The sequence below is a fragment of the Panthera pardus genome, unplaced genomic scaffold (assembly GCF_024362965.1).
Source record: "Panthera pardus isolate Hobbes unplaced genomic scaffold, ASM2436296v1 HiC_scaffold_2, whole genome shotgun sequence".
Lineage (NCBI taxonomy): Eukaryota > Metazoa > Chordata > Mammalia > Carnivora > Felidae > Panthera > Panthera pardus.
The window spans coordinates 125926-147370 of NW_026526765.1; the positions used below are offsets into that span (position 1 = coordinate 125926).

Consider the following 21445-nt stretch of genomic DNA (forward strand, 5'->3'; position numbering starts at 1 on the left):
AGCTCACAATAGTTACTGAATACTAGTTGGCACCTTCTCAGTCCCACACAAACATGGTCCTGAAACAGGGTGGTGGTCCTCAGTGCTGAGGCAGTTGCCCAGATGAATCGGAATGTGCCTACCTAATTAAAACAACATATTGGGGCACCTGGGCGGCTCAGTCGGTTAAGCATCCGACTTCAGCTCAGTTCATGATCTCGCGGTTTGGGAGTTGGAGCCCCGCATCAGGCTCTGTGCTGACAGCTTTCGATTCTGGGTCTCCCTCTCTCTGTCCCTCCCCTGCTTGCACTCTGTCTCTCTCTCCTTCAAGAAATAAATAAACATTAAAAAAAAAAATTAACCTTTTCTTGAGAAACTTGCTGACCACAGGAGGAGAATCATGATCTATATACTGCATTATGAGCTTAGATTCACACAAGCATGTGTATGAATATATGGCTGTCAACGGAAAAAGATGAACAGAAAGGATAATGGAGTAGGAAAGCCGTATTTAGAACTAATATTTTGATTTGTGTCGTTGCTTTCCTTTTCTTCCACGGTTCCCTGCTTTGAGGCTGTACCTCTTGTTTTCAACATTTCACTTCATGGTGGGTGTCCCAGGTGCTAGGATGCATGCTCCCTCTTCGTCGGGTCTGTGTTTCGGTCCTGTCGGTGTGGGGTGTGCCAGCCGCACACTCTGGGTCCTGGCACAGGGGGAGGCCCCTCTGCTGTGGTTGCTCTTTCATCGCTTCTTCCATTTTGTCTGAGCTCTTCCACTGCACCCACCGTCCCAATGTGTGGCATAGGTAAATGGGTGGTTGACAGGTGAATTGTTCTTTCCAGATTTCTACGCAATACCCGGTAGTGGACCATGAATTTGATGCGGTGGTGGTAGGCGCTGGAGGGGCAGGCTTGCGAGCTGCGTTTGGCCTTTCCGAGGCAGGGTTTAACACGGCCTGCGTCACAAAGCTCTTTCCTACGAGATCACACACCGTCGCAGCCCAGGTAAGAGAAAGGGGCCCCCTTAATGGTTTTGGCGCCTGCACAACAGTGCTCAGTCTTCTGCCACAGGCCTTCTCACTGCACGCCAGCCATGTTCCTGTCTCTTTCTGCTCCTTGCACCCACCTGGCTTACTCGCCTTGGGAGTGTGTTCCCACACTGCCTCCACCCCCACTGCCAGAGTCCCTCCTGGGGCCTCTTATCGCTCTGCCGTTCCAGTCACACTCAGGTCTTCTCTGAGCACCCACCTAATCCTCTGGCCCCCATCATAGTTTGTCTTCACTGTACTTTCCCAATCTAAAATGAGCCTATCTCTGGACTGATTCTCTTGGCCCTGCTGCATCCTTGGCATGGGCCTCGTTAAGTATGATGATGATGAGCTTTGCTGGTGGCATGAATGTGCAGGACAGAAGAACATTGGCCTTTAAATGCTCAAAATTTAGGGAAGAGGATAAAAGTAAGATGAAAAAGAACACAGTGATTTTATAATTTTGTTTTCTTTCCTGGCACACTGTAGGTGGTACGCAGGTTGTATACAGGTAGTATTCCAAAACTGGAATGAATTGAACTGTTTTTTCCAGTATTTGGAACATATTTCCTCATAGAGATAGCAGAGTGTGGGGTAACTTTCCAGGAACCAGTAAAAGCCACCCTAAATACTGTTGTAGCCTGTATTCAGTATGCAGCAACATTCTTCAGGCACTTAGCTACACAGATACTTTGTTCTAAAACTATGTGTTATAAACTGAAAAATAAATAATACATACTTTTGAAGATTACATTGTGTCTGAAAGGAAAAATGGATGTAAACATAAGTCTAAATAATGAGAAATAATAGTATATTCAGATAGTGCAATATTAAAACAATAAAAAGTAAGAAATGGATAGCTTAACTTGAATGCTGGTTGGAGAAAGTAAGGTTTAATTGGGGGGATAAGACAGGTGGGGACTGGGCAAGTCTAAAGTGTACTCCTGGCGGAGGGGGGCACATGGCTGGCTCAGTCAGTAGAGCGTGCAACTCTTGATCTCAGAGTCGTGAATTAGAGCCCTGGGTTGGGTATAGAGATTGCTTTTTATTTTTCTTTGAGTAGGCTCTGTGCCCAGCATGAAGCCCAGCATGGGGCTTGAACTCTTGACCCTGAGATCAAGACCTGAGCTGAGATCAAGTTGGACACTCAACCGACTGAGCCACTGAGGCGCCCTGAGATTACTTTAGAAAAACAAAATTGTATTTCTTGGGACTCCTGGAAGACCAGCTGTCTGTGGCCCTGATTCTTACTAATAGTAGCAATAAAATAATAGCATGGACATGTGCACTGGGCCAAGTATTTAGTGTTGTTTTAAACTAGGTTTCTCTCTTCTGCTACTACTCTGGTACTTAACAGTTTTTACTAGGACTGTGTTTGGGTTTACAATCGGTGGGGTCGGAGAAGGAGGAGGAAATAACTTGTGACTTTTGCTGCTTGTCTTGTTAGGGTTCCTGGCTTTGTGCTGGTGACTCTTTTCTTGATAACTGAAACATAATGGGAAACTGAGGCACAGCAGCACCAAGCGGGGAAAGAATTCCTGCATGGGTCTGCTTGACTCAGAAGCTTGATTGAGGAACATTTGCAAAAAAGAGGGAAGTCAGAAAATGTGCCTTTTCTTCTCAAAAAGAGATGAGTTATCCGGTTTTAAGTTGGGGAGGAAAAGTGTGAGTGTTACATTTGTCCCTGTACTGCCCTTTTCTGTGACTCTGAGAGACAGACACGGTAGAGAATGTGACTCTGAGTTTAGAGTTTATTCCTTGACAGTAAGTACTTCTTTAACACATGTCCATAAATGCCACTGGGAACATTTTGTCATAGAATTATCCCAGATAGATTTGCTCAGTGCCTTTTATGTGCCAGGTTTGGAGGTGACGAGCATTGCACATAAAACCTCACTTAACCCTCCAGATGGCTCTCAAGTTCAGCTTCATGTCCCTTCATGGGTAAGGGCACTGAGGCTGAGGGAGGTAAGCTTTGGCATCTGTCATGCCTCTCCCTGCTCAGGACGGTCCTGTAACCAACCGGACTGCAGTCAGGTCCCTCACATGCCGTTGTTGTCAAAATTAGTTGGCTTTCTCTGAATCCAGTTTTGGGCAGTGGGTGGAAGGGGGATGGGCCTGGAAGGTCCAGGGTTCCCTTTCGTAGCCTGTAAGTCTGCCCTGTGTTTACAGGGAGGGATCAATGCTGCTCTGGGGAACATGGAGGAGGACAACTGGAGGTGGCACTTCTACGACACTGTGAAAGGCTCCGACTGGCTGGGGGACCAGGATGCCATCCACTACATGACAGAGCAGGCCCCTGCTTCCGTGGTAGAGGTACTGTCCCTGCATGGTCTGTTTCTGGTAGAAAAGAGAGGTCGAGGCAAATGTGGTCAGCCCAAGGAATGGTAACAAGTTGATGTAACAAGGGAAGTCTTTCCTATCATTAACCATTCAGTTCATTTAATAACAAAGTTTTTCTCTTTTCCTGAAGTGTTGAAATTTTCATAGAACGTATTGGTTTGGGTTTACAGGTTTATGTTGAAATTGTTTAGTGTAAATTAGCAATGAATATCCCGATTCCTTCAAGGTACTAGGTGTTTGTTTTCATATTTCGCAGCTGGAGAATTATGGCATGCCATTCAGCAGAACTGAAGATGGGAGGATCTACCAGCGTGCTTTTGGTGGACAGAGCCTCAAGTTTGGGAAAGGCGGGCAGGCCCATCGGTGCTGCTGTGTGGCTGACCGCACTGGCCACTCGCTGCTGCACACGTTGTATGGAAGGGTGAGGCCACCCTGGGTGCATGGGGTGACAGGACATGGTCTGGTTAGGCCAGGCATATGGTGATGAGCTGGAAACAGGCCACTCTGGGACAGGTCAGAAGGTCAGCATGTCAGCCCTGGGGTTGCTTAATAAACAGCAGACTAACATGGCAGGATGTATATTTGTTAATTATTAATTTGAAAGTGTCTATTTTAGAAAATTAAATTGATCTGCCATACTGAAAGTATAAGAACAGAGCAAGTATTTTAGGACTCAGCACCTCTGAGTTCTTGAACTAATTGATTTAATACTTAAGTGTTCAAACTGGACTAAGGTTTGGGGGACAGTAGTTACTAGATAATCAGGGCCTACTTTGGCATAGCCAAGTAATCAATATTTGGAATCACTCTGATTCATAATAATCAGTATTCTGAATTCTTGCTCTCAAATGGGGACAGATTCTTGATTTGCAAATGTTAGGACCCTGGTGGCAGCTTCGGCTGAGTGCATTGACACATGTGTGCCTGGATCTGCCCATCCTGCAGTATACTGTGTCATGTTGGGGAGCTGGTGGTTTTGTGAGAGCCCTTCATGTTTACTGAGCAGCTACAGCATCTTCTCTGACATGCATGACATGTGTATGTCCTTGTTACGGTCTGATCTGATCATACACCTGAGAGCAGGGTCCCTTTCGTGTTGATCCACAACAGCATCAGCACTATGGTTGATGCAAGTAAAGTCTGTGGCTTCTTTTGCAACCCAGGGTTTACCCTGTCCATTTGTTACACACCACATCAGAGCCCTGAACTTGTTCATATGAGCAGTATTGCTGAAATGTTAGTTTCGCACCCTAAATGCAATTGAAACTGTGGGATTCTTTTTTCTTTCATGTTTTTTAGTCTCTGCGATATGATACCAGCTATTTTGTAGAGTATTTTGCCTTGGATCTCCTGATGGAAAATGGAGAATGTCGTGGTGTTATTGCGCTGTGCATAGAAGACGGGTCCATCCATCGCATAAGAGCAAAGAACACTGTTGTAGCTACTGGGTAGGAGTGTAACTTGTATTTAGTTTTTCTGTAGGAAAGTTGGGTCTCTGAGTTTCTTTAAAAAAAAAAAAAAAATGGAGGCAGTGACCTAACCCAGGAGCATAATAAACTTTGCCAGTCTCAGTTCCATGTCTCCAAAGGGGACAATCATAGCATCTGCCTCAGGTGGGTGAGGAAGTATCTGTCTTCAGCTTGCACCTGAGAGGACCCTTGAGGAAACGGGTCTGGAGAGTCACGTGACACTTCCTGGCTTAACCTGTCTTTTGCTTTAGTGGACACTGTGTTTATACTGATTTCTGGTGTAGATAAGTGCTGTTTGTTCACACGATGAAACTAAATTACATTTCTTACATTGTCAGTCCGTTATTTTAACCCTTTACAAGAGTGAGTCCATAAAAAGCAAAAATTTCAGCGTTAAAGCAGCACACGCTTCTCAGGGAGGTCGTTCAGATAGCATGAAAGTGCCTTGAAGTATAAACGAGAGTGCCTCCTCCGTCTCCCAGGCTCCTGCCCCAGTTGCCCAGGGTAGCGCGTGCAGACAGCACCTGTCACAGTGCTGCGGGCTGCTCTGTCCACTCTGGTGCCACTAGAAAGGCGATCCTGACGGGACACCATGTGTCACTGCTTTCTCTCTGCTGGCCCGTCTGTTTTCCAGAGGCTACGGGCGCACCTACTTCAGCTGCACATCTGCCCACACCAGCACCGGTGACGGCACCGCCATGGTCACCAGGGCAGGCCTTCCCTGCCAGGACTTGGAGTTCGTTCAGTTTCACCCCACAGGTAGGACGGGACCACTTTCATGGGGTCAGGACTCTCATACCTCTCGATGCCCCTCTGTAGTCCCACACACTAGCACATTCTCAGAGCCCAGCTTGTCATTTGCTCAAGAAAGTTTTTTCCATTTCTCCCAAGGCAGTTTAGGCCACCACCTTGCCTTGGCGATACCTGCTCCAGTCGTAAAGCTGGAGCTTTATGTAAAGACTGTTCAGTGTCCCTCTCCCCAACTCGATTGTCAGCTCCCGGAGGTGGGGACAGGTGATGCAGTTCACAGTGCCTGGCACATAGTAGGACCTCATCAGTGTTTCCTGAGTGAATGTCCCAAGAGCTGTTGATCAGAGTTGTGGCATGGGCAGATTCCAGTGTTACAGGGAAAACATCAGGCTGTCCAGTAGAGTATAAAGTCGGGACGAGCTATGGCAGATGCGGCCCCCTGAGATGTTAATGACTATGGTGCCAGTTGTGGGCACATTGAGCTCATCTTGCGTCCTCAGTTGAGTGTGCAAATGTGGAGTTCAGACGGGAGGTCTAGGCTGCAGGTGCAGAATTGAGAGAGTTCGTTATTCAGATCTGAACTGGAGAGAGAGATCTGCCTCTTGGGACAGGCGAGTCTCATTCTGGACTTTGTTTCTAGTTGCTTTTCTGACCTGTCAACTGAGGGGACACCACACTTTGTGGAAGTAGCCTCCCACCATGCTAAAGAACCAGACCTGGGTTTTCTCTTTGCTCTGTCAGTATATTTTTTCTGATCCCTGGCAGGTATAAAAAGTAAAAAATGTTTTAGGTAGTTTTTTAATACTGGTTTTGGGGGTTTTTGTTTTGTTTTAAAGTTTACTTCTTTATTTTGAGAGAGAATATGCGAGCGGGAGAGGAACAGAGAGACCAGGAGAGAGAATCCCAAGCAGGCTCCGTCCTGTCAGCATGGAACCTGACTTGGGGCTCTGTCTCCCAAACTGTGAGATCATGACCTGAGCCAAAATCAAGAGTCAAAACACAATTGACTGAGCCACCCAGGTGCTCCAGGAAATTCTTGTTTTGTTTTTTGTTTTTTTTTTTCTTTTAAAAGTTTGTTTATTTTTGAGAGAAAGAGACAGTGTGAGCAGGGGAGGGGCACAGAGAGAGACACAGAATCCGAAGCAGGCTCCAGGCCCTGAGCTGTCAGCACAGAGCCTGGCTGGGGCTCGACCTCACCAACCGTGAGGTCATGACCTGAACTGAAGTCAGATGCTTAACCAACTGAGCCACTCAGGTGCCCCTGCTTTCTTGTTCTTAAAGCAAGAAAACTCTTCTGGTGTGGTAATGACAGTTTTAACTTTCAGGTGACATTGACATAGGTGTTTGTCTCCTTGTTAAAATTCAGGTGCTTGGCATTCCTTATTGAAGGGACAGTGAGATTAAGGGCACAGACCTGCCTAGTTGCCAGGTGTGCATTTGGCTCTGCCTTCCCAGCTGCAGAACACTGACAAGTTCCTAGGCTATCATCGCTTTCTCTGAAAATAGGGATATTTCCTGGGGTTGTTACAAAACTTAGAGTTGTATACAGCAAGTACAGTACAAGTATGAACGGTGGTAATTATTGCTGTTGTTAACCAGTTTTTATTTTTTTTTAAGTTTTTATTTTTATTTATTTTCAAGAGACAGAGAGAGACAGAGCATGAGTGGGGGAGGGGCAGAGAGAGGGAGACACAGAATCCAAAGCAGGCTCCAGGCTCTGAGCTGTCGGCACAGAGCCCAATGCGGGGCTTGAACCCATAGACTGTGAGATCATGACCTGAGCCAAAGTCGGACACTCAACCGACTAAGCCACCCAGTCGCCCCATTAACCAATTTTTAGATACGAATTTTCCAAGCTGGTTTTTCTTACCTAGTCACAATTTCATGCTATAAAAGAACATTCTACAATTATAACAAAACCTGAGATGTTTAACTCATGCTTGGTTGTGCTGAAAGTTGAAAAGCTGTTGGAATTGGAATATTCAGCCAAGCTGTGTTGTTACTACATTAGCTGCCCTTTCTCCTCACTGCTGCTTCATTGGTGCTTTTTGTTGTCAAACGTCCTACTATTCCTTACTTAACCTGTCCTTTGTCTTATTCTGTTGTGAGCATCATGCCCCTTGCATACCCTTTTCCTTTCCACCCCCAGAAATGTATTGGAAAAAAATTTGCATTTGAAATATTGACCTAGCAATTGTTAGGTTATAATCATCTAATTAACTGGGTTCTTTGCAGGTATATATGGTGCCGGTTGTCTCATTACAGAAGGGTGCCGTGGAGAGGGAGGCATTCTCATTAACAGTCAAGGCGAAAGATTCATGGAGCGATATGCCCCGGTTGCAAAGGACCTGGCATCCAGAGACGTCGTGTCTCGGTCCATGACTCTGGAAATACGTGAAGGAAGGTCTGTGTCATTCTATCCAAAGGTGTCTGAGTGCACACACACACACACACACACACATGCACACCCTCCTTTCTCTTTGGTGGCTGCTATTCATGTCTACATGTGCACATGGGCTTGTGTGGCTTCTGTGTGAGTTTTAGCAACTCACCTACCCCACCCAACTCTGCGTAGGCTACCTCTCCTCCCCTTCGATGGGCCTTCGATGCTGTTTGGGGACCCACATGCGTTCGAGACCTTCACTGTGCAGGCTCTTGAGTGCCAGTGCTGCCTTACGATGGTGATCTTTCTTGTATCTTTGATGTTATAACTTCTAGAGATTTTATATTTGGAGTGTTTGCATTAAAAGGACTTTCTAATGCATTTACCAAGGAAAACAGCTAATTGTGACTTCCTAAGACTAGAGTATGAACTCAGTGAGGGCTGGAAGTCTGTCCATGTTCTGGCTGTGTCCTACCACATTCAGTCTACCCTGTCACAGAGCAGGTGCTCAGAGGAGATGCTGTCACAGAGCAGGTGCTCAGAGATGTGAAGAATGGATGGCCACAAGTGAAGGGAAATTTTGTACAGCATTAAAAAATGTGAAACTCATAGTCTCACATTTTCTATAATTGCCGTTTTTTGCCTCACACCGTGATGTCCTTTTCCACCAGAGGCTGTGGCCCTGAAAAAGATCACGTCTACCTGCAGTTGCACCACCTACCCCCAGAGCAGCTGGCCATACGGCTGCCTGGCATTTCAGAGACGGCCATGATCTTCGCAGGTGTAGATGTCACCAAGGAGCCCATCCCCGTCCTTCCCACCGTGCATTATAACATGGGAGGCATTCCCACCAACTACAAGGGGCAGGTGACCAAACCAAGACCCTTCCACAGTGGGAAAGAGGGCGGGAATGATACAGGTGCCCTTGCGAGCTCAGAGAAGACCGATGTTTTCCTCAGAAGGCACTGTGTTGTTGTACAGGCTGCACTTCCCTTGAGTAGATGCTGCCAGAGGGCAGGGGGCTCGGCCACCTTTCAGCTTTCACTTTTCACTCCATAGTGATGAGTAGTTACTGATAACTTACTGATCCCTCCATAGTAGACAGTCATAGATGTAATATCATTGTTTTTCCCAGCTTATAATTTATTTTACCGTATGATCTCTTGTTAACTTTTACTGCAGCCTTGTAAATTGTATTCTCTTTACAACAAGTACCTTCGAGGGGTTTGTAGTTCACCCAGAGCTTTTTGGTTCTTGACTTTTTTGGCCTGTCCTTAGGCGAGGTGACTGGAGATTACGTTCATAGATGAGTAATAGGCTGGAAGCATCTGAGTTACAACTCAAGTCTGCCCTACTCCCTTCCCTTCATTCGAATCCAGAGTCAGAGTGAGGGAGTAGGGGATCAGTTAGAGGTGGTGAGTGAGGTTTCTCGTGAGCAGTAGGTGTGGGAGTAAAATCACAGGTGCTGCCACATGGGATCCTTTGATCTCTCTTGGCCTGGGGTGGCTGAGTGTCTGGGTGCAGAGGGCGGAGACTGGACTGACACAGAGAGTTCCCTGTAGGTGAGAGCAGATCTGGCCTTCACCTGCCCTCCTCCCTCTGCCCCTGCATGCAGACACCCCACCGCAGGAAGCAGTCCTGTGCAGACTTTGCTCCTAAGTCTTCAGTCTTCCTTCCACAGGTTCTGAGGCATGTGAATGGCCAGGATCAGATCGTGCCCGGCCTGTATGCCTGTGGGGAGGCTGCCTGCGCCTCCGTGCATGGTGCCAACCGTCTTGGAGCAAACTCACTCTTGGATCTGGTTGTCTTTGGTCGGGCGTGTGCCCTGAGTATCGCGGAGTCCTGCAGACCCGGTATGTGTTTCTCCAGGCTGTTTCAGGAGGCAAGAGGTTGCCATGTCTTGATTTGTAATTGGAAATTTGTTTAGTGATCATGAAGGGGGTAGTCTCTTTTTATCCCCTATAAGTGAGGAAACAGAGCAATCAGAAATTTATATGGTGATAGACTTGAGACTAGACACAGGTTGGGTGAGGGTCTTAACAATTAAGAAGGTAACCTGGTTTTGGTCAGATTCTGTCCTATAGTCCTTGTGCTCTGCTTAGAAAAGTCATTGTTAGGGAGTTATTTTAAGGGGAGGTTTATCACATAGTTGCTTGCTCAATATAAATTACTTATTTGTAGTAAAATATTTTAAACAGGTATGACGATAGAGTAGTTTTCAGTACTTATGGAAAAGTAATTTAGATTCTAAAAACAAAATATAAATACCCTATTAAAGCAGAAAGGGAGGACGTAATGTACACAAAACAGAGGATTGGGTCATATCCGTCCCTGCATTGATACAGTGGATTCAAGTCAGTGATTGCGTTCTTCTGTTAAAATAATCTGCTGAGGAAAAAATGCCATGTGCTAGAAGGGTGAGTCCCACTGTGAACAGGACACTTACTGTCGCTTTGACATTCAGAGGGTCTTCATGTAAATTGTGTTGGCCCATTTGCTCAGAACAACATGTGAGGGGAAGTCACTGTTTCCAAGGGAAGTGTCGTGGGATCCCCAGGCCTCTGCTCTTCTCGTTACGCTTCATTGACGGTGACTATTTAGTATCAGTTGTGCTATTTTTATTGTACAAAAGCTTTTCGTATGGACTTTTAAGTTGGTGAAAATCTTACTATCCCATTAGTTAAACACAGCCCTTAGTATACCATGCCGTGCTCCCCTTTACGTCTGCAGTTAGCAGATATATGTAAGGAGAAGGACAGTTGTATTTTCAGACACCCTCTCCCTTGCTCTGACTACAAGTCCAGGCTGTGAAGGGCAGATGTGGGGCCCTGTCCCAGTGTTTGCTGCAGAGGCAGGAGTTGAACCCACCTGGTCTGATACCAAATCTAATGCTCATTTCACTATAGCAGTGAAGCCTGAAATCAGATCTCAGAGGAAAGCAGAAAATTCGAGGTTTCTTTTCTTTGAAAAAGAGAAAAAGGAAGTTTTGTAAGAATATCTTTACTTTCGGGGCATCTCACTCTGATCCCAGGGTCATGGGATTGAGCCCCACATTAGGGGCTTGGAACCTGCTCAGGATTCTCTCCCTCTGCTCCTTTGCTCACACACGCACTCATTCTCTCTCTCTCTCTCTCTCTCTCTCTCACTCTCACTCTCACTCTCACTCTCTCAAAAAAAAAAAAACAAATTTTTTTTTTAATATTGTTAGAAAAGATGAATATCTTGTACTTTTATATCTGAAGGATCAGTGTACAGTTTTAAAAAGTTTTTTAAACTTAGCAGTAAAAAGGAACAAATTACTCCTACATGCAACAACACAAATGCATTTCAAAACATATGAGGTTGTGTGACCCAAGCTTAAAAGGCTATATACATACACCTAACTTTATTTACATAACATCTTGGAGGAGACAGAACTAGGGAATAACACGGCTTGGTGGTTGCCGTCCTGCTCATGGTGGAGCTTGTGTGACTCTGTGAGGCAAAATGTGCAAAACTCTACACCAAAAATGATAATTCTACTTTAACTTTTAAAAACAAAAAAAAAGGAAGAGCATCACTATATTTTCCCAAATATGAATATTTTAAACATTAAAATGTTTAAACCTTAATCTGGATCCTATTATGATGGTTACAGGAATCCATACCATGTGTCAACATTTGTAGAACTATGCACCTAAAGAAAAATAATTTTGGTAAATGATCACTTTTTAAAAACGTTAAAAACAAAAACAGAAGAAACCACAACCAGGGGCACCTGGGTGGGTCAGTCAGTTCTGTCCAACTTCGGCTCAGGTCATGATATAACAGTTTGTGGGTTCGAGCCCCGTGTCAGGCTCTGTGCTGACAGCCCAGAGCCTGGAGCCTGCTTCGGATTCTGTGTCTCCCCCGCCCCACTCCGCTTGTACTCTGTGTCTCTCAAAAATGAATAAACATTATAAAAAAAAGAAGAAGAAGAAACTGTAACCAGCCTAAAATTGGGGCATGTCACATGAGAGACCATTGCCCTGGCCCCTTGCAGAGAGCAGCTGTGAGCAGCCCAACTTTACCTGCAAACCTTTGTTTCCTGTTTTTCATACCTTCTGCCCCTTTTACCTCTTGAAAAAAATACATTTCAAAACATGTTACCCCCCCCCCCCAAAAAAAAAACCTTTAAAAAATCTTCAAAACATTTATCTTTATTTTTTAGAAAAGCAAGAAGAGCAAATCTTGAGGTTTGGGTAAGCAGATATAAGGGTCTGAATCAGCAAGAGACTTTTAAACGTGCCAGACCAGGTCCTCCCTCATCTTTGAATGAGGACCACGTCGTGGTGGGGGTGGGTGGTGGTGGCAGAATTGTTGGAAACTGCTCACTACCTGAAGGTGCCAGTTCTCCCTTCTGTAGAGTAATACTGCAAGGTGTCTTTGCATAAATCTAATTTTTAAGCTTAAGAATAGTTTCTGTTTTGTTCAAAGATTTCTTACTGGATACCTCCTCCTTGCCAGAAATTTTGTCTTTATATGTTTATGGCCCCAAGTCAATATGTGGTGCTTCAGTTAAAGGGTGGCTTGGGTGGAACATTCGCTCAGGTTATGGGTACATTTTCCAAAAGCCATTAAATTCTAGCTTTTTGTTTGTGTATTTTTTAAGGAGATAAAGTTCCTCCAATTAAACCAAATGCTGGAGAAGAGTCTGTCATGAATCTTGATAAGTTGAGGTTTGCTGATGGAACCCTAAGAACATCAGAACTACGACTCAACATGCAGAAGGTAAGCACCTGTGCTCTGAAGTGAGCAGGCCATTGTGTCCACAGTCCTGTGCCAGGCCCGGGTTGAGTAGCAAGAGGACACGTTGCACACAGAAGGCCGCAGGTAGCAGCCCAGGGCGGAAACTACAACTTCTACATCCCACCGTGCTTGTATGTGGCTCCTCAGACCCTCTCTTCTGTTGTGTGTATGTCACAGCCTGAAGGGGGAGAGAGAGTGGAAGGTCCAAGAAGGTCCCAGCTGGGAACTTCCTTATACCAGGCTTCCTGAAAGCCCAGCACGTCTCATTGCCAAGAAGTTAATCCTATCATCACACCCAGCTTCTAGCAACTCTGGGAAATGTCCCCTAAATAAAGTCAGGAAGAGTGGAGAGTGTGGGTTTTGGGGGGAAATGGTAATCTGTGCACTAGTTGTCGTCACAGTATTTATCTTCTAGATCAGCATGTCTGATGGGATGTTCTCTGAGGATGGGAACATGTGTCTTTGACCACATGTGACTGTGCAGCATGTGAAATGTGGCTAGTGTGACTAAAGAACTGAGCTTTATTCAGTTTCAATTTAATATAAATCGCTACACATGGTTACTGCATTGGATAACGCAGGGTTAGATCAATAAAAGTAGTATGTAAAACAGCTAGGGATCCATCAGGTTCTTCGACTACAGAGACCCTTGGTCCATAAGTAAGATCTCTGTCCACTTGAAATTATTTGTAAGAATTTGTGGAGGCATTTTCCAAAAAGAAGCCACCCTTTGCTTTAGTCACATTCTGATAAGGAGTCCAGTGGCACAAATGCTCACCACCAAAAGTTGCACCATGCAGCTTTTATAGGACTGTGTGGTTCTGTGTTCAGGTGAGACTGGGCTTCAGGGAGGCTTCCTGGAAAGGTAAGGCAAATAGCATGTGTGAAGGACAAAGGTATGTTTAAGGAAACCGGTCAAGTGATCTGTGCAGGACTTTTGTGGGGTACTGATACCAGGAGTTGGGAGGCCAGCTAGGACAGATGTAATCATTGCACTGGATAGTAGGAACTTCCGTTTGGATATGGAAATGGTGAATCCATGAGAGATTTTGAAATAGGGAACCTTAGAGGTATTCCCACTAAATAAGGCACGTACAGATCTTTGACTTACAATGGGGTTATGTCCTGCAAAAATGCATTTAACACACCTGTCTTACTGAACATTCGCCTAGCTGGCCTTAAATGTGCTCAGAGCACCTAGGTTAGCTTGCAGTAGGGAAAGTTCATCTGACATGAAGCCTATTGTATAAGAGGGTGTGGTCTGTCTCACGTAATTTATTGAATACTGTCCTGGAAGTGAGAAACAGTGGTTGTGTGAGTGGAGATGGTTATTGAGCCTCAGGACCATGGGGCTCAGTGGGAGCTGCAGCTGCTACCACCACCCAGAGTCATGAGAGTGTGCCCTAATGCACACTGCCAGCCTGGGAAAAGGTGACAGCTCCCGGGACAGTTTCTCTGAATGCAGATCCCTTTTGTTTCCTTGTAAAGTGGAAACATCATCGCTCAAACCCTCATAGGTTAGGGACCATCTGAATTGGTATCTGCTGTGTGCCAGGCAGTATTCTAGATGCCCGAGTCATCCAAAGAAAACAAAAGATCCTGCCCTCGTGGAATGGACATTTGAGTTGGGGGACGGAGTAATCATTTTGCTGATTCCAGTAAATACAGTAAGAAGGAGAAAAGAAATGACAAATGTATTGAAAAGGAATAGACAAAATTACTGCTTACTGATACAATTAAAAATTCCAAGATGGTAAGTGGAAAACTAATAAAAACAAGAATGAAGTAAAGCATCTGGATACAAGATTCATATATAAAAATGAGTAGCTTTCCAGTATACCTGCAGGAATCCATGTGAAAATGATCTTCACAGTGCAGCCAAAAAGTTTAAAATACCTTGAATAAACCTAACCCTAAAGAGTATGACAACATGAGCGCTGAAGAACATAAAAGAATGTGTTAATTAACATTTACCAGATTCTGAGACAGCTTTTTCCCTTTGCTTTCGCTGAAAAGCCAAGACGTTTGATGGTATGCTTTATAATTTTTAAATTATGTATCTTTCTAAAGAAATAGATGAGGTATCTGTTAAATAGAACTAAGTCAACAAGCTGTGTTAGTCTGTGATAGAGAAGGAGACATCTAGATCAGTTGCATAGAGCCCAGAAGTAGGCCCGGGCACATGCTGTGATTAAGCGTGGGATAAGGGGGTTTTTCAAGCGTGATGAAAGGTCATTCGGTGAGTGATAGGAAACAAAGGTAGATCCTAAAATAAATTTCAGTTTTATTTCATGTCCCATTTCTTATGAGCATAAACAAGAAAACCATACAGGAATTTGACACGAGGAGTTTTTACAGTATTTAACCAGAAGTCCACCAGGGAACGCTCCCAGGCTTCTCACTTCTCGCTCTACTTTATGACCATCCACTCCAGGCTCACTGCAGACCACCTCATAATCTTAGCACTTCTTAGTTTGTGTCAGCAAGGAGCCACCTGCTGCTCCTAGAACATTTACCACCAGATCTCGACGGTGGAGCAAGTCTAGGAACTGCTGTCTCCTTGGGAATTCGAAGGTGGAACCCTTACGCCTTTCTGCCACCACTCAGTACATTATGCCTCAGAAGTAGGTCTGCTTGGAATCACAGATCTTGGCCAAGTTCCACAAACTGCCTTCCCTAAATGCACAATGTTCCATTTTAAATAACGGACATGGATTTAAGACATGTACTTAATAGGAACATAGAATCATGTTTTAAAAGCATTTATCAGGGGCACCTGGGTGGCTCAGTCAATTGAGTGACTGACTTCGGCTCAGGTCATGATCTCACTGCTCGTGGGTTCAAGCCCTGCATCAGGCTCTGTGCTGACAGCTCAGAGCCTGGATCCTGCTTCGGATTCTGTATCTCCCTCTCTCTCTCTACCCCTTCCCCATTCACACTCTATCTCTTAAAAAATAAACATTAAAAAAATTTAAAAAGCATTGGTGTGCCTGGGTGGCTCAGTCAATTGAGCGTCTGACTTCGGCTTAGGTCATGGTCTCGCAGTTCGTGGGTTTAAGCCCCACGTCAGGATCTGTGCTGACAGTTCAGCCTGGAGCCTGCTTCAGATCCCGTGTCTCCCTCTCTCTCTGCCCCTTCCCTGCTCACTGTGTCTCAGAAATGAATAAACGTTAAAAAAATTAATAAAATAAATTAATAAAAAAGCATTAATCAGAACTTCATTTAACATCTATTTATGATAAAACTCTCAACAAGGCAGGTATAGAGGGAATGTACCTCAGTGTAATCAGGGCCATATGTGACAAGCCCACAGCTACTGTCACACTCAGTGGTGAAAAGCTAAAAGCTTTTCGTCTTAACATAGGAGCAAGACAATGTTCACTCTTACCACTTCATTCAACACAATACTGGAAGTCCTAGCTAGAGCAGTCAGGCAGGAAAGAGAAATAAGAGGTGTCCAAACTGGAAAGGAAGAAGTAAAAGTCACTATTTATAGATGTATGAGATATTTGACACAGACTCCACCAAAAAAACTTAGACCTAGTAAGTGAATTCAGTAGTGTTGAAATATGCAAAATCAATACATAAAAATCTGTTGTTTCTGTATACAAAGAATAAATCTTCTGAAAGAGAAATTAAGAAAATAATCCCATTTACAACTGTATCAGAAAGAATAAAATACCTGGGAATAATAAATTTAACCAAGGAGGAGAAAAATCAGTACACTGAAAACAGTAAAACAGTTTTCTCGTATAGAATGGGAGAAAATATTTGCAAATTATATGTCTGATAAGGGGCTAATATCCCAAAATATATAAAGAACTCCTACAACTCAATAGTGCAAAAACAGCCTAAGAAATGGACAGAAGGGCTGAATGGATGTCTCTCCAAAGAAGACCTATGGATAGGCCAACAGATACATGAAAAGATGCTCAGTGTCACTCATCATCAGGGAAATGCAGATCAGAACCACGATGAGCCATGGCTGGCTGGCTTAGTCAGTGGAGCGCGCAACTCCTGGTCTTGGGCTTGTGAGCTCGAGCCTTGTGTTAAAAATAAAAGCTTTTTTGGGGCGCCTGGGTGGCTCAGTCAGTTGAGCGGCCAACTTCGGCTCAGGTCATGATCCCGCGGTCCGTGAGTTCGAGCCCCGCATCGGGCTCTGTGCTGACAGCTCAGAGCCTGGAGCCTGTTTCAGATTCTGTGTCTCCCTCTCTCTCTGACCCTCCCCCTTCATGCTCTGTCTCTCTCTGTCTCAAAAATAAATAAACGTTTTAAAAAAAAAATTTTTTTTTAATAAAATAAAATCTTTTTTAAAAAGGTGAAATGCATAAGAAAAAATCTAAAGGGTTTAATGGTTCTTGGCATGGCTTTTCATATGAATTGAAGATTTACAAATGGTATTTTGTGTTACAGTCGATGCAAAATCATGCCGCAGTGTTCCGTGTGGGAAGTGTGTTACAGGAAGGTTGTGAGAAAATCAGCCAGCTCTATGGAGACCTAAAACATCTGAAGACATTTGACCGAGGTGAGCATTTCTGTGGGCCCCTGCACACAATTGGGGTGCTGGGCATTTGCAAGGGAGGCTGCCTCAGGGTCCTGTGCATCCCACTTAGTGCTGACTTACCCGTCCTTGCTATTTGTGTGGATGCTGGCAAGCCCATAGCTACAGCCTGGAGTACCCATCTGACTGGATCCTGTCTCTCATGGGTGCCTTGTGTGTCCTCAGGAATGGTCTGGAACACCGACCTGGTGGAGACCCTAGAGCTGCAGAACCTGATGCTTTGTGCACTTCAGACCATTTATGGAGCGGAGGCTCGGAAGGAGTCACGTGGTGCTCATGCCAGGGAAGATTATAAGGTGCGCCTTCACAACATACCCTATTTGCACATCATGCCTTCTCTCACCTGGCCTTGCTTAGTCCCTAACCCTATACTTTCTCTGCATTTCACTCAATTTTCCCAAAAGTAAATTTTAAAAAGTAAGCCCTTTTTTTCCCCCCCTGATAACTTTTACACTTTGGTATCACTGTGTTTACTACCAGTGTGACCTTTTTCTTGGTTTGGATCAGTATTTGCTGCTGCCAGTAGCAGCCTGAGCAAAACACACCTGAACTTTACTGGGTCAAAGGTTGCTGTGCAGTCCGAGTATTATTGCCAGAAAATGCTAACTTACTGACTTAAAATGATGAGGAAATCATCATTTGAGACCTGATCTCATCTTGGGTCACTTTTTAAAAAATTTTTAATGTTTGGTTTTTTTTAATGTTTATTTTTGAGAGAGAGAACACAAGTGGGGGAGGGACAGAGAGAGGGAGACACAGAATCCGAAGCAGGCTCCAGGCTCTGAGCTGTCAGCACAGAGCCTGACACGGGGCTCGAACTCATGAACCGAGAGATCATGACCTGAGCCGACATTGGATGCTCACCTGACTGAGTCACCCAGGCGCCCCATTGGGTCACTACTTTTTTAAATGACCTGATTTTTATGCAGAGTACAGTTGTCAGATTTTTCCAGAACAGAGCACTCAGCATATGACAGCAAAACATCAAGGAAATGGGCACTCGGGAACAAACACGAACTTAGGATGGAATATCGGCAGGACCCGAGCCACTTTCCAGACAGACAGGCTTTGGTCTGGGACAGTATTAGTGTTCCTGGTAGCAGGCTCACCAGTCAGCTGTGAAACTTTGTTAATTTACCTTCCACTGACTGGAGCTGGATTAGATTAATATTAATTAAGCACGTTTGTCACATGTACTGAGAACTAGAAGCTTCTCTAGGCTGTTGGTTGGCAGTTTGTGTGATGAGATGAATGAGTTTTCCTTCAGTGTTAGCAGATAAGCAGGTGGAAGCTGCTTCCCCGGGAGAGCTCACCTGTAGGTATGTGTTCAGAAATAAGGGAAGGTGGGGCACCTGGGGGGGGGGGGCGGTGCTCAGTCAGTTAAGCATCTGACTTTTGATTTCGTCTCAGGTCATGATCTCACCATTTGTGAGATCAAACCTTGTGTCGGGATTCTCTCTCCTCTGTCGCTCCGCCCCTCTCCCCCGCTCATGCTCCTTTCTCTTATAAAAATAAATAAACAAAAAGGGAAAGAAGGTGCTAGCCCCACTTGCTTGCCTTTCCCCACCACCACACTCACCTCACTCAGCAGAAACAGAAGCAAAGTGTTTTTATTTTATTTAATTAATTAATTTTATTTTTAAGTAATTTGTCTCTACACCCAACATGGGGCTCAAACCCATAACCCTGAGATCAAAAATTGCGTGCTCCACTGACTGAGCCAGCCAGGTGCCCCTGGTTTTCATTTTAAGAGGCTCTTGTACATTCTTATTCATTACTATGTGCCGGGTATTCCTTAATTGTGTTCAGCTTCTCTTTGAGAGTTTTTGAACAAAATTTTAATATAATTGCTAGAACTGAAACATTTCAATAAAAGCTGAAAGAAGATGAAAGTTCCCAGAGTACAGAGCAGAAAGACAAAGTATTTGATAAACTTTTAAGTGCATAAAAGATCTGATTTCCACACCCAAACCACCCACTGGTTGTAGAAATGGAGCTCTGAGCTCATGGTGCTGCAGACCCACTGCTAGCTCTGTGGCCTCGGTGGATTCTACCCTTGTTGGGACCCGCGCCGTGGAGGCCCTGGAGTGAGGAACCGCCTGTCTGGGAGCCCCAGGGTGGACAGGTCCTCTGGAGGACTGACCACTGGCAGATGGATCGCATGTCTCATCTCTCCATCCCACCTGCATTTGGGACTCAGTTGCACTGTTTTTCACATTGTGTGTTGTTTTAGATCAGATCTACACAAAATGGTGTTTCATTAGGGATTGTAGAAGGAAGGGGCATGGGTTGAAAAATGGACTAGGAATGTCCCAGCTCAGAACAAGGTCTGGTTGGGTCCGTGAATAGCTCCTTGTTGGGTGGGATCTAGGGGGATTCATAGCAGACTGGTCTCTCATGTATCATTTCAATGAGTTTGCCATATTTTCCGGTTAAATTGCTGTTAGAGAAGTAAGAAACTTGAAGTGTGATTGTTAGTGGTATTTTCTGAAATACACTTACTTTCTCTGGCCTCAGGAGCGGATTGACGAGTATGATTACTCCAAGCCCATCCAGGGGCAGCAGAAGAAGCCATTTGAGGAACACTGGAGGAAGCACACCCTTTCCTATGTCGACATCAAGACTGGGAAGGTATATGGGGGCATGTTCTGTTCACATATCGCTGACAAATACGCTGTCCCACATGTTCTAGAGTTCAGCGTGTGATGGACTGGGAGAAGCAGCATGGATTTAAGTCGACCATTGACAGATTTGAGATACCACTGGAAAAGACCTTGTCAGTCAGCTTCTGTCTGGAGGCAGAATTCAGCATGGGCAGGTGGTTCAGAAGGGCTGGTCGTCCACAGCTTAGCACTGGGCAAGGAGTGAGCACCCAAGCCTGGATAGCAGGGGAGGGGATGAGGATTCTGGAGCCCATAGAGAGCAAGATCAGGAGGTGGGGGTGGGACGGGAAAACACTCCTTTCTTCCCATTGGTCGGACCACCTCAGGGTGCAGCCTCAGGGAACCCAGGGTATGCTGTGCAGCCCTTGGCATTGGCCTGGGCACAGCAAGCAGGGGAGGGGGTGAGGGTGCTGGGAACAACCAGCTACAAGTACAGTAAAGGCTCACAGTCTTACTCCACCGAAGGGTAATTCACCCATTTGACTTTTCTCCTGGGCATTAAGAGTCCGAAATAAGATACAAAGTGTGTACCCTTAAGCTTTTCAGGCTTGTAAGGGATCATCTCAATCATTTGTCTCAGTCTGCGGAAATTGCATTGTGCTTTGTTGTCATCACTTTATACAGACTGCCTAGTGTCTGCTATTTCAGGCAGGCAGTGATTTTCATAATTTTGCATGAAGGCTATTTTCTGACAGTGTATGTAGAAAGATATCAGACTGGGGCCACCTGGGTGGCTCAGTCAGTTAAGTGTCTTTGACTGTTGATTTCAGTTAAGGTCCTGATCTCACAGTTTGTGGGGTCAAGCCCCGCATTGGGCTCTTCACTGATAGCACAGAGCCTGCTTGGGATTCTGTCTGTCTCTCGTGCTTTCTTTCTCTCTCTCTCTCTCTCTCTCTCTGTCTCTCTCTCTCTGTGCCCCTCCCCCACTCTCGCAATCATGCATGCTTTCTCTCAAAAAATAAACAAACGTCAAAAAAATTATTTAGAAAGGTATCAGACTTCTGTCTCAGTACAATCCTATTTTTGGTAATGTTCAAGACTTTTTACAATTATATAAGAAGTAAGTGCTCATTTTAGAAAGTATAGAAAGTGCAAGATAAAGGAAATTAACATTTGTAAGATCACCAATCACAGATACCCCTTATTATTATTTTGAAATTTTTATTTGTGAAATTTTGAAGTTTATTTTGAAAATTTATTTTGAAATTTTATTTTATTTCATTATTATCATTTTGAAATATTTCCTTCAGGTTTTGCATGTATGTTTATACACTTTTCCTTATATGTATGTTTATACACTTTCCTTAAATATGAGTAGAAAAATATATAGTTTAAATGTAATTAAAGGATGACGGTATATACAGGGTTTCACCTACTTCTTGAGCATTTGTGTAAAGCATCAAGAATTTTGTACATTGTTATTTTAATTGTTGTATTTCACTACATGGATTTACCATAGTTTACATAGCCAGTCCCCTGTTGTGCTTTTAGATCCTTTTTGA

The 21445-nt window shown here is 44.6% G+C and overlaps 1 protein-coding gene across 3 annotated transcripts in view; it reads left to right on the forward strand.

Moving 5' to 3' along the window:
• Positions 1–21445, forward strand: part of SDHA (succinate dehydrogenase complex flavoprotein subunit A) — a 30201-nt gene that overhangs the window by 8074 nt on the left and 682 nt on the right. For all 3 annotated transcript variants that reach the window (XM_019438278.2, XM_019438279.2, XM_019438280.2), the window contains 12 exons: positions 823–984; positions 3180–3323; positions 3607–3771; positions 4650–4798; positions 5454–5578; positions 7805–7973; positions 8624–8819; positions 9634–9805; positions 12583–12701; positions 17133–17244; positions 17446–17576; positions 19798–19911. In XM_019438278.2, coding sequence (XP_019293823.1) covers positions 823–984; positions 3180–3323; positions 3607–3771; positions 4650–4798; positions 5454–5578; positions 7805–7973; positions 8624–8819; positions 9634–9805; positions 12583–12701; positions 17133–17244; positions 17446–17576; positions 19798–19911 — 1758 coding nt within the window. The remainder of the gene's footprint in view (positions 1–822; positions 985–3179; positions 3324–3606; positions 3772–4649; positions 4799–5453; positions 5579–7804; positions 7974–8623; positions 8820–9633; positions 9806–12582; positions 12702–17132; positions 17245–17445; positions 17577–19797; positions 19912–21445) is intronic.